At 41.1% G+C, this 12,553-nt stretch overlaps 1 protein-coding gene across 1 annotated transcript in view; it reads left to right on the top strand.

Annotated features, from left to right (window-relative positions):
• The first annotated feature begins 181 nt into the window (after positions 1 to 181).
• ndufaf6 (NADH:ubiquinone oxidoreductase complex assembly factor 6) overlaps positions 182 to 12,553 on the top strand; it is a 30,399-nt gene continuing 18,027 nt past the window's right edge. The window contains exons 1-6 of the mRNA XM_086311004.1: positions 182 to 540; positions 2,297 to 2,396; positions 2,920 to 3,042; positions 3,273 to 3,329; positions 3,675 to 3,777; positions 4,708 to 4,841. Of these exons, the coding sequence (XP_086167130.1) occupies positions 350 to 540; positions 2,297 to 2,396; positions 2,920 to 3,042; positions 3,273 to 3,329; positions 3,675 to 3,777; positions 4,708 to 4,841 (708 nt within the window). The 5' untranslated portion in view covers positions 182 to 349. The remainder of the gene's footprint in view (positions 541 to 2,296; positions 2,397 to 2,919; positions 3,043 to 3,272; positions 3,330 to 3,674; positions 3,778 to 4,707; positions 4,842 to 12,553) is intronic.

Raw genomic sequence — 12,553 nt, 5'->3', positions numbered from 1 at the left:
ATGTTCGTAAATCATTCAAAAACAAACAGAATCTCCCCTTATTTTAATCATCAACTATTTGTGGTAAATGTGAGTATAGGATACCGGCTCTTATTTTGGCAGCAGAGTCATGCCATATCCGGTGGTGTTACCGGAACACCGGTAACTACAATCAGTTCAATTGGACTTTTATACCTATTTAACAAATCAGATGTCTTTTTTATATTTTATATTTCAAATATTCAATGGAAATTAATTAACAACATGGGCGCTGGCTATTTTATTGATAAATAAATAAATCTGCTGGTTCAAGGTGGTCGGTGAACTATTTTGATGTAACACAAGGTCGGGGTGCACGCTAAAGGGGAACATGGCGGCTGGTGTTAGTGTGAAACATGGATTATTATGCAGCAAAGCCCGGCTGGTTTATGGTCTTCAGAGGAAAATATCACCTTATAGTGTTTGTATCCAGCGAGCAGCCGAAATACAGAGTGTGAGGGCATCAACCAGCACGACGGGAGACTCACAACACACTCAAAAGTACTGCCTGGATCTGGTTAGGTGGGTCTGACTGCTAGCAACACAAACTGGGTTAGTGGTTAATTAGCTAATCTGTGTTTATAGAAAGCAGATATAATCCGGTCACTTATAGCAAGAAACTTCGTCCTGTTATTGAAAAAATAAATAAATAAATAGAAGCAATCTAAAGTTTTTAAGTTTTGTGGGGACACTTCTCTATGCAAGACTTCTTTCAAATATCGCACACCTACAGTTTACATACACCAATTATTCAAATGAATATAAATTGTATGTCATTTTAATGATTTCTTTAATGCGCCAGCAGTTTATAGTTCATTCATATTATCTCACTCTTATTGCCTGTTTATGCCCTGCCCTTATCTTCAACGCTCTGCTCTGTTGTATGTTAATTGCCCCTTGGGGATAAATAAAGTCTTTCTGATTCTGATGGCAGGGTTGGGCCTTGGTGTTTAGTGGGTTTCTTGAACATCGTTAAGCAATTTCCTTTCATATGAGGGCGACAGTTTAGGTCAGGGGTCCCCAATCCCAGTTTAAATCCATCACAGCTGATTTAAATGGATAAATTACCTTCTCAACATGTCTTGAAGTTCTCCAGAGGCCTGGTAATGAACTAATCATGTGATTCAGGTTTGTTGACCCAGGGTGATATCTAAAACCTGCAGGGACACCGGCCCTCGCGGACTGGGATTGGGGACCCCTGGTTTAGGTCTTCTTCCAGACCTTTGCCAAGTGGTGACAAATCCGAATAACTTGTACTTTCATACATTTTTTAAGCCAATGATCTTGGAATCTGCAGTTGTTTAGAAATGGCTCCACGAGACCTCCCCAACCTGTGTAAATCTACACTTCTCCTTAGATCTGCACTGGATTCCTTGGACTTTCTGGTTCTCATTGCTGGTCAGTTCAATGAGGCCTGTAAAAACAAAGCCCTTTTAAGCTTGCAATGAGAAACTACCAGTTCTATTCTTGTTATGAACTGATATGATCATAATTTAAATCATGACATCTTCAGAAAATGAACTAAAATGGAAACAACAGCTGTAAAAAAGCCACGAGGATCACATACCTCCCCTTGTTGTATGTATATGATCATTGTTATTGTCCGTCACTAAGATTAAACAAAATCTGCAGCGCTGACTTTCTTTTCTGTGTTATAAAGCTGATCTCTAATATTCTAATTTCTAAATGGTGCTAGAAAAAAAGACATATTGTGCCCTTATTTTCTCCACCCGTTAACATTGGTTGCTTGAGCTCTTATATGAGAACTTACAGATCAAATGTTTTAGAAAAACAATCGTTTCAAAATACTATTATTTTGTAGGAATATGGGTGGGTCACTTGAATTTTTTTTTCTTAAAAGAATCCCTAACAACTAAGACTTTCTAATATTTTGGGATCCCGAACTGTTCCCTGGGATCCCTATTTGCAGGTACTTTTGTTTAGTTTTTAGTAAAACTGTCAGAAACTCACTGGAGGTAACAAGCTCTTTCGGTTGTGTTTGATGTGAACTTATTTTTGTTTGAACATATTTAAGAGAATTGGTTTGTTTAATCTCCTATTTATTTATTATTATTTTTAAAGTGTTTGTTTTAAAATGTGGCTTTTGAAGTTATCTTGTCCAACTTATGCAAAATTACAGTGTTGTCAAAGGCTATACAGAAGTAGCAAGTTAATGGGACTATTTTGTTATATGGGTATGAAAATGTTTTTGGATAAAACATGAAATCTCATCTGCTTCCCGGCACCCCTATCAGCTCGTTCTCTCTCTCCTCCTCAGGTCCAGAGACTATGATGGTTTCCTGTCCTCTCTCCTCCTCCCAGAGAAGGCACGGCGCTCTTCTCTGGCTCTGAGGGCCTTCAATGTGGAGCTGGCACAGGCAGGTATTGGTACAATCAGGCTGAATGCAGAATGATTACTGATAATACTGCTGTTTTTCTACTACTTGCGTCACTGCCGCTGCTACTACTGTTATACCGCCACTATTCCTGACTTTCCTCTTAATTAAAATTAAAAAAGAAAGGAATTTAATGAAATCCTTACAGTACTTACTTACTTATTCTCAGCTGCATTTAAATAAAGCACCAAATCCACACTTAAGCTTAAATTTCAAAACTTACATTTTAACTACTGATTTTATCTACTGTTCAGATTTTATCTGTTTTGATTTTTGATTTTATATACTGGTTTGTTTGTTTGTTTGCTTGCTTGCTTGTTTTAATCAATTTTAAATCATGCTTTTATTTGTTTTTGTTTCTAATGTCTCTGTAAAGCACTTTGAATCACCTTGTTGTTGAATTGTGCAATACAAATAAACTTGCCTTGCCTTACAGTGGCTAATTTCAGGTCCTTCTCAAACTGGCTCGTCAACCAATTGTTTTGCTCATTTGTTTCTCTACAAGGTGAAGGACTCTGTTTCCCAAAAGACCATTGGTTTGATGCGAATGCAGTTTTGGAAGACGGCTATAGAAGAAATCTACAGAGATGAGCCTCCGAACCAACCAGTTAGCACTGAGCTGTGGAGGGTAAATATTAGCCAACAGAATACAGGGTATTTTAAGATGTTTTTTCTTCATGTTAGCAATATATAGGGGAAACACTGTCAGGATGTTGGATGTCTTATTTCAGTTTTAAACATGCCATGCAGTGTGTCGGATTTCTGTGTTTCTGTCCCTCGGCTTCAATTAGCTGAGGGGCACCAATCTGAATCAGTGTTGCACCTCAGCTAATTAACAGTCTGTGTGGTGTTTTTCAGGCAGTGAGGACACACAAACTGACAAAGAGATGGCTGCTGAGGATCATAACAGAGAGAGTAAGACAAAATTAAGATGATCATTAAATTCAAATTGCTGCAAGTTTAAATTGTGATATAATAAATGAAGTTGCTGATGAGTGAAACTGAACACGAATAACTGCTTAAATGTGACAATATAAACTTGTCTTTGCATGTGTATATTTTGCTTTTTTTCAATTTTCATTTATTATTTTCGCTTTGTGGGTTATCTACAAGACCTGTCAGATGGTTGCATCCTGTGCCCTTAGAGGTTAAATAATGGCTTATTTTAATGGAAATAAAAACGAAACTTGCCAGCTGCTGTTTAGCGTAATTAAAAATGGGAAAAGTGACATTTCTGTTATTAAAACTTTGTTTTACCAGGAAAAGGACTTGGATGACAGAGCCTACAGGAACCTTCAGGAGCTGGAGGCGTATTCAGAGAACACACAGTCATCCTTGATTTACCTCCTGCTGGAGTGTTTAGGTAAGAAACTGTGTTGATAGCTAAAAGACAAACAGTAATTATAAATTGAGGGGTGTCCCGAGTCCCTCCTAAAGACCTTTATCTGGGCAGATCCATCCATATTGTATGGGTCATTGTTTGCTGAAACAAATCCAGTCAAAATCCAGTAGTTTCTTTTTTTCAGCTCTGCTGTGTGTTGTCACTTCAGTGTGCCCGTGTGGCTGCAGGTTTCTTTAATCACAGCCGGATTCTGCACAGCAGCATTTCACTGGATATGAGAGTGAAAGTTAACAGAGTGTGAAAAGGAAAAAATTATCTGGTCAGTGATTGTTTCTGCTCTGACAGCTGTGCCGGCCTAAGCCAGCTCGTCTAACCCTCTTAGCAAATTCACAAGTTTCATTTTAGCCAGCACAAATTCTGCTTTTTACCATTTAAGCCATTTAAAAACTTAAATATAGGTCAAAATAAATGGTCTGTTGTTCATTTTGTCTTCTTTCTGCTTTCTGTATCCTGCCAAATATTGTTTCTGGTGTTTTGTGCTGGTGGATTCATCATTCTGTAATACCAGCAGGCCCCTCCCTCTAATTGTGTCACATTGTGAGTAAATATGCCAGGAGGCTAGAAGAAGGCTGTGGCTATTACTCTGTGCCAAATACATATTTAATCAACACTGAAGTAAATTTATAGGTGTCAGATTGGATTATGATTTGGAGACATTTAAAATGGAAGGACTGTAGTTAGGATTGGGCCCCTCAAAATGAGAAAAGTCTGTTTTAGATGCTTTAATTGGTGTACTTTGGTGTTACGAAAAAAAATTAATGGTTTTGATCCACACAGCATTTTATTTCCAGAACAAAAACCTGTTTTTTGCCTCAAGTGAGGAGTGTGATTTACCTGTGAAAATGAATTATAGTAGGTGATGCCAAACTGTGTGGCTGTCTTTCTTTGCAGGTGTCAAAAATGTCCAAGCGGACCACGCAGCGAGTCACATCGGTAAAGCTCAGGGAATCATAACATGTCTGAGAGCGACTCCTTATCACAGCAGCCGACGGAAAGTCTACCTGCCCATGGACATCTGCATGTTGGTAAGTTGAACTTTTTCTTTGATTTCAGGCCCAAAGGAGCGAAAAACTTGGGTGAGGTTTGAGCTGCAGCTGTTGAGACTTTAATGAAGGTGACACGTCTGATAAACTGTGGTTTTGTTGACCCAAATCAAACCCAGGAAATCAACAAATTCAGGACTTGAGCCAGATGATTTTTTGGTATCATCATCAGCAGATTAATGTGCCTTTGTTATTTATTTCTTATTTATTGTGTTAAATTCATTTCTCAAGAGTCATACCCTAGCGTTTACTTTAATGTTGCCTTACTCAGGCAACTAAATCAAGTCCCGTGAAAATCAAAGGTTTTTTTGTGTATGCAAGCAGGATGTTTTTGAATTTTTATTAACATCACATCCAGTTTAGAAGCCAATCATGGTCCAGTTTACACGAGAGTGATGTGAAAACTTGAAGCCTGAATTGCATATAAACTTTGCAAGGCTTTTTCAGAAGGCATGGATGTAATTTAAGCATTTCTAGCCTTGTAACAGAAACCTAAGAGTACTTTCAGTGAAGGATCTTTTAAGTGCTACTTCATATTTAGCTGAGTCTGAATCTTCCTCACAAAAGTAACATAAGGCAATCCCACACATGCCAGCAAACATTTGACCGACTCATGGCACGACTCTGCCGCGTTGTCAGTGACGTTCTTGTTGGAACAGTGTTGAAATTTTTGTCCACCATAAACCGAAAACAAAACTGTGAGGCATTATTACACAACAACAATATGGCAAAACCCTCTTAGTTTGCATATTTGCAGGCACAGCAGAAAAACAAAAGACACCTCGAACAATTTGCATCCACACGCTGAGCCATCTGTCGCACACCCAGAACAATAACAGTCCGGCGATGCAGAGGGAGCCAGGATGTGCTGGGCTGTATTTGCTGTGCAGATGCGTTTGGACTATTGAATGTAGCATGCATCTTCGAAGCCTTGTGACAAAACCTACCTCATGTCATTGCCCTCTGCTGCCTTAAGAGGGCGCTGGTGGTGTGCTGTAATACCCTGCACATGTACACATGCACACTTCGGCTCATATTATCCATGCAGGGTGACTTGCACATCACTAATGAACTAACAAAATGTTATAATGTAATGTTCCCTCAATTAGCAAACAGGAGTTGAATTTCTTGGACACAGCAGGCAGGCGCGATGGAATAAATTGTCCCGATACTCGAACAATCACTCATGTTTAAAAAAGCACAAGGGGAGCAAGTTGAGGAGGGAAAAGGGGCTGGTAAGTAGACTGAAGAGTTAATGTTGTTTAAACAGTCAATCAAATCACTGCAAACATTCACAAGGGGATCTGATTTTTTTTTTTTTGATGCAACATTCATCTTTTGAATTGCCATAAAATCTTTTCTTTCTTGTTTCTATTTACAAAGATTTGCTTGATTGAATTTCATTAAATTTCCGTTCATATATGAGTCTTAAGATTTAATCAATTACCAAAATATAATATTCAAACTTAATTGGTAACCTCTTCTTTTTTTGGTTTTGCTGGATAGGAAGGATGGAGCACAAAGACAGGACAAAAACTTTTATGTTATAGCAAATTGTATTGAAGAGCAACAGAAAATGCTTTTCCAGCACAGCTCACTGGTTAAGCTGGATTTATAGTACTGTTAGAACAACACACCACAGCCTGATGTGAACCTTTGCAGTTAAGTCACACATTGCACTTACACAGGCTTTAAAAAATCTGATTTGATTTCATGGTTGTAATATGCCACATAAACAGGGTTTATTGATTAACACAGGGATAATGTTTCTGTTCAACTAAGTCTAATGGGCTGTAATTGTATCTAATTTGTTCAAATTGCTGTTACAATAGCTGCTGTTCTTCCCCAAAGAGGGTTTTTAAGCTCTGACTGTCCATGTATAGGTTCCACTGGATCTAAGAGGTCTGCTCTCTTTTGCTGCGTTTTAGTTTAAAAATATTTCATATTTATTTGCTTGTTAAATTAATAGGTTAGATGAGGTAACAACCCTGTTTCCAGGTCCAATCACCTGGATTAGTTAGAAACCGACAGTGTATGCTGCAGCTGATGGGCTCACATTGTTCTCCAATGACTCTTTGGCAGGGTCGGCATGAAGCTTGGGGTCAAAACTTTTTCACAGCAAGTAATCCAAACCACACAGCTGCATATTAATGACATCCTTTGTGTTATGGATGGGCTAATTTCACAAGCTCTGGCATTTATCTCTGCCTGCTGAGCATCCTTGTGTATATTTATGGAGGAAAATTTAACCTTCATCCTAGAGCTTCACTGTGCTAATGTACTAGTCTAAAAAACACTCTGTAGCTACCCACAAGATGGCACATTCTTATGTCAGCCAACTGCAGTAACTCTCCAAATGTCATTGGTAATCTCCAAAGTTATAGTTGTGGTGTCACAGTCTTCACAGTCTTGTGAAAATGGGAACCAAAACTGAAATTACCCCATAATTCAGCAACTTGTAAAGCCACCACTGGTAGTATCATTTTCTGTATGACTTTATCAGCATCTCAAATCATTGTTGAGGAATGTGTTTGCGGCATTATTTCAGTTCATTGAGGTTTGCACATTTCTGTTCACAGCTCTTTTGAGGACCTGTTACAGCATTTCAGTCTGACTGTAGAGTTCTTTGGTATACAGAGCAGTTCAGTCAACGCACAATGCAGTAAACCCAAATCATCACACCTCCACCGCTGTGCTTGACAGTTGGCATGGGGCGTTTGTGCGGATGTATCACATCAGGCCTGCAGAGATGTAGCTCTTGAGTTTTTTGCAGTTTCTTTCACTGAGCAGTCAGACCTTTGAGTCAATTTGCTGGGGCGTCCTCTCCTTGGCATTGTGTTAACACACACGTGAATGCGCCTATCTGGCAAACTGCCCAAACATCTGGCTTTTACACAGGTGCTCACACTTGCTGATTATTAGTTTACCCTCTCAGGCTCAAATTAAGTTTTAGTTGCTAATACACAACCACGTCCTGCAGGGGTACTTCTGAGTAAAAAATCAGGTTGTTAGTGTTTAACTGTTGCAAATCTGCAACACCTGCCTTGAGAGTGTTAAGTGCATGTGACTAGCAGCACCTGTAGCTTACACTCTTAACTCCCTTGGAAGCTGTGTGGGTGTACTTAAGTTTTTTTACCCGACTGCAGAGATTCCTGAAAAAAATATTTTTTTCACATGACTGCAGGCATGTCATCTGTAGCTGTCACCTAGCTAGCTAATTTGCTGTTAACCTCTGAATCACCTCAATCTCATAAAACCTTTTTTTTTTTTTTTTTCACAAACAACTGGAGTGATTAATACTCAGTACTTTATCCGATACTTTATGCACTACATGGATCATTTTATTGGTTGAAAGAATTTGGACTGTTTTTAATATTTGGGACAACAAGCCTACAGTTGGTTAAGGAGCTGTGGTTCAGATTGTCCATAAATTGTGAGGTTGGTGGTTTGATCCCCAGTCAGCATGTCACAGTACCTTTGGGCTTTGGGTTAAATCCTCCCTTAAAAATAAAAACTTGATGTGTGTCATCTTTATGTGATGGCGAAAGCACCTCGTTAGGTACAAAATGAAAATACTATGCGTGTGGGTGACTGTTACTTGAACCGTAAAAGGCTTTGAATTGCCTGAGTCTGTAACAGAACTATTTACATGCAGGATTACTAGAATGTACAGTCTGAACAGTGAGAGTTTTCTCTCATCTTTTATTCATTAACACTGACTGACGTCCTGCAGTTTATTTCATTGTGAGCTCCATTCAGTTCTGTCACAGTCTGACAGGGAGTGACGCGCATCAAAATCTGCAGGATTTAAAGGTAAACCCTGATAGGTTTGTAGCTTGAACCCATCCGCTGGAACGTTGAAGACAATATAATTACACTGCAAAGCAAGACACAAGTAGGCAAGCTTCTTCATGTTTCTCGTGCACGGGAGAGAACCGGACAGGCACCGTTCCTTCGCTTGACCCCAGTTGCTCTCGTCCGTTCTCCCGTACCACTGTTCTTTTATTGAGGTTACATGAATATGCATAAGTTCATTAACATATGACGTCTACATACACACAAAGAGTACCTTGCCTGTGTGTGTGTGTGTGTGTGTGTGTGTGTGTGTGTGTGTGTGGACTGCTGATCAAAGGGTCAAACATCCTTGGTCAGGAAGAGGGTAGCCTCCCCCTCACCCTAGATGGTTCATCCTAGATAACACGGTGAGGAAGTCCTGCAGTTCATCTAAGCACTTAGACTAGAACAGACGCAACTACGTTAATCCTACCATAAAACAATAAGACACGGTATGACCTCTCATGCTCCCAAAGTGCTGTCTAATACACACAAAGTTTGCAGACTATCAAGGATCAAAACCTCTACCAATCTACAACTAATTACAAAACTCTAAGCATATATAAGTAAATATTTCTAAGCATAAATGACAATCAACAATACAAATCTAACAAACCCACTCACTTGTTGCACGAGGTCACAGTGTATTTAGTTTCATTGAAATAAATTTAATAGTATGCACAAATGTTAATTGTATTTTATACACTTGTCAACTTAAATCAGATTTAGTTGCAGGAGGCTGTTCAGGGCCCTTTGTGGAATTTCAATCACCATAACTCACTGCAGGAAACACTGTGATTGGTACAACACATAGAAAGCCTGATGTTTATAAAGGGCAGCAAAAAAGAATGGATGCAGTAATCATCTATTCTATTTTATGCTACTTATGTGGTGGATGTTTTAATTAAATGAAGTACAGATTATTCAGAGTGATTGTTTTGCACTGATTGAGTGGAAAGTAATTTATTTTTTTTATTTTTTATTTTTTTATTTTTTCTAAATGACATCAGAAACAGCAGTATGCGACATTACGTGATGGCAGAGCTTCAGTTCATCCTTTGTCATTTTTTTTTTTTTTTTTTTTTTAAATAAATAGGACAGGGGGAATGAATGAGAGAGAGAGGGGGAGAGAAAGAAAGAAAACCAAAGGGGAGAAGAGACGGTGAGAAGGGGGGGGAAGAGAGAGAAAAAAAAAAAAAAAACTCCTGGGTCACCTGTATGGAGAAAAAAAAAAAAAAACAAACAAACAAAAACAAACAGAGGAGACAGCAAACAACAAAGAGCAACATAATAATAGAGAAAACAAAGCACCATCACAATAAACTAGCTAGTCATAGATATCAGTATTTACTAAGTAATAAACGATATTGTGCAGCACGCAAGATAGACAGCGCACAGTGTGCTTTGAGGCAGCAGCCAAGAAAGCTTTAGTCCGCGTCTGTGAATACCCATGTGTGCATACCTGTGTGGATCAGCATGCTTGCATTCCAAAGGTTTCTCCATGTAATGATCTGCTAGGGAGTGTGGGGGGGCCACAGCCCCGTCCTCCAGGGTATGAAGCGGGTATGGAGGAGATCAAAACTCCAGACATCCAGAGGCCCCCAGAACACAAGAGACCATGGAAGACCAACAGAGGGGCAGCCGCGCCACTGTCCCAGTAAGAGCTGAGGAGAGTCCCAGATGAGGGCTCGCCCAGCAGCCGCGGAGCAGAAGTCAGGGGGAGTTGCAGTGACGCGCCCGTGAGCTCCGCCGGCCCCCAGCTGCGCCTGAGTGACCGAGCCCTAGGCCGAGAGGCCGGGGGCACCCCACCTCCAAAGGGGCCCGAGCGAGCCCCAGGCCCCGACAAGCGGCCGCCAAGGAGTGAGCCGGTGTGTACCCGGACGCCCACCCCCAGACACAAAGAACCACCAACACACCGACACCTGAGGGAGTCCGCCACCGGCAGGGGAAGTGGTGGTGGGTGGAGATAGGCCTCCAAACCTTGGAGGGCCTGAGGTGTCCCCAGAGAGGTGGCGTCTGATACCCAACCTGACATATAGACACAGACATACAGGCACACACAGACACAAACATCCATTCCCACCCTCATGCTCTCATATGCACTCACTCCACACTCAACCAACGTGGAGACAGACATAAAGAGACGCTGTACACACAATCACACTCCCCAAGCGTACTCTACAAACCGGGTCTAGGTACCCTTGCCCCTGGAGGGGGGAATTGCACCCAGACCCAGGTGGTGTTACCCTTTTCCCTGCGGTGGGGAGAGGCAGACCACCCCGACTCCGCAGCAGCAGGGAGGCCCCACACCCCAGACCACAGTCGGACGGCCAACTCCTCCCACTAGCCCTCCCGCTCCAGCAGGCCGCAGAGAATGGGGGTGGGAGAAGACTCCAAACCTCCCTCCACCCGCTCATTGTAGTGTTGATGCATATGTGTTCTAAGGTGCAATTAAAACCCAGGAGGGCATGAAGCTACCTGCCAAGGAGCAGCAGGTAAGCGCATAGTCCCTCCTGCTAACCCTCAATGACTAAGTGTATTTAAAATTGAGAGGTGGGCAACGACGTCAGGGGTGAGGTATACACCCTGATGGTGATTTGGACTCCGTGATTGTGCCCACCCCCAAGATCCTATATGTATGTGTAATGAGAGTGTGAATAATGTGAATGTCTAAGTTGTGGGATAAAATTGAGGCAGAGGCAGCCAGAAGGGGACAGGGGGGGGGGGGGGTAGCCTCCTCTGCACCCTGGTGACATACCCCCACTCCAAGGCCCTGCATGTGTGGGTGGTTGTGGAGGAGCGGGAAGAGGGAGGCAGCTGGAGATGGGGAGGGAAGGAAGGGAGGGGCAGGTGGAAAGTAATTTAAAAGAGGATATAGGGCTGTAAAAGTTGCTAAACTGAGATGTGAAAAGTGCCGTTAGTGGGATTTTTTTTTTTTATATAAAAGTGCTCTGCTTTGCCTCTAGTAGCCCATAGACTTTTGCAGAACTGCAAAGGATGTTAATTTTATGTTTGGTTCCAGGTGCCTTGCTTCAGTGCGCTGTCTGCTCCCAAACAGCACCAACAGTGTGCGACGTTAGCGCCGCATCATTTCAAGTCACAGAGTCCAAAACCAATGTGTGTCAATCTTTTTATATACAGTCTATGGTCACATGCAAACATGAACAGGATACTGAGTGCAGGCCATTTAATGACCATAGCTGTCTTTAAGAGCAGAGGTTCTGTGGATGTTATACAGGAGCCTGTTGTTGCTCCTTGATATTCCTCTATTGGAGCCTTTAGTAGCAAGAAAATAGTATTAAATGACATTCTCGTTTTTTGAAGTATAGTGAGTGTGAGTGCATCGAACAGTCCACTTAAAAATACAGCAAAAACCTGGCATATGATAAGCTTCTATCATTTTCTGAAATTGGCACAAAGGACTTTCAGAATAGCAACAGCTTTAACAGTCTGGATTGTTCCATCCTTTTGTTAAATGAGGCACATGAAATATTGATTGAAGTTATGCTGGCAGTGGAGATATCATCACCTTTGTGCTCTTATTCCATTTGGCACCATAAATAACACTTGAACTACAAGCTGCGGCACAGCTTTTGTAGGTTGTTTGCAGTCATTCTTCACTCTGCTCAGTATCTGTCTGCCTCTGTCGAAGTTCTGACATTACATTCATAAATATTATGTTGTGAGTGCAAAAATAACAAATCCAAACACAGGACCAAATTGCTTCGTCTGGATTTTGTCACCTGACTTTTCTCACTCACACAGTGTAACAGCTGGGCAGTGTGGGTACACAATTTGTGTTACTTTGTGTTTCATTGATGCTTGAATTCTGAAAATGACTGCGAAAAAGGTAGAAATTA

This window comes from Aulonocara sp. 'chitande type north' Nkhata Bay, linkage group LG11 (genome assembly GCF_057382095.1).
Source record: "Aulonocara sp. 'chitande type north' Nkhata Bay isolate Kocher_YH1m ecotype deep benthic linkage group LG11, A_spYH_male_GT1.1, whole genome shotgun sequence".
Taxonomy (NCBI): Eukaryota; Metazoa; Chordata; class Actinopteri; order Cichliformes; family Cichlidae; genus Aulonocara; species Aulonocara sp. 'chitande type north' Nkhata Bay.
The sequence above is the reverse complement of the archived record's forward strand: the minus strand, read 5'-3'. Positions and strand labels throughout refer to the sequence as shown.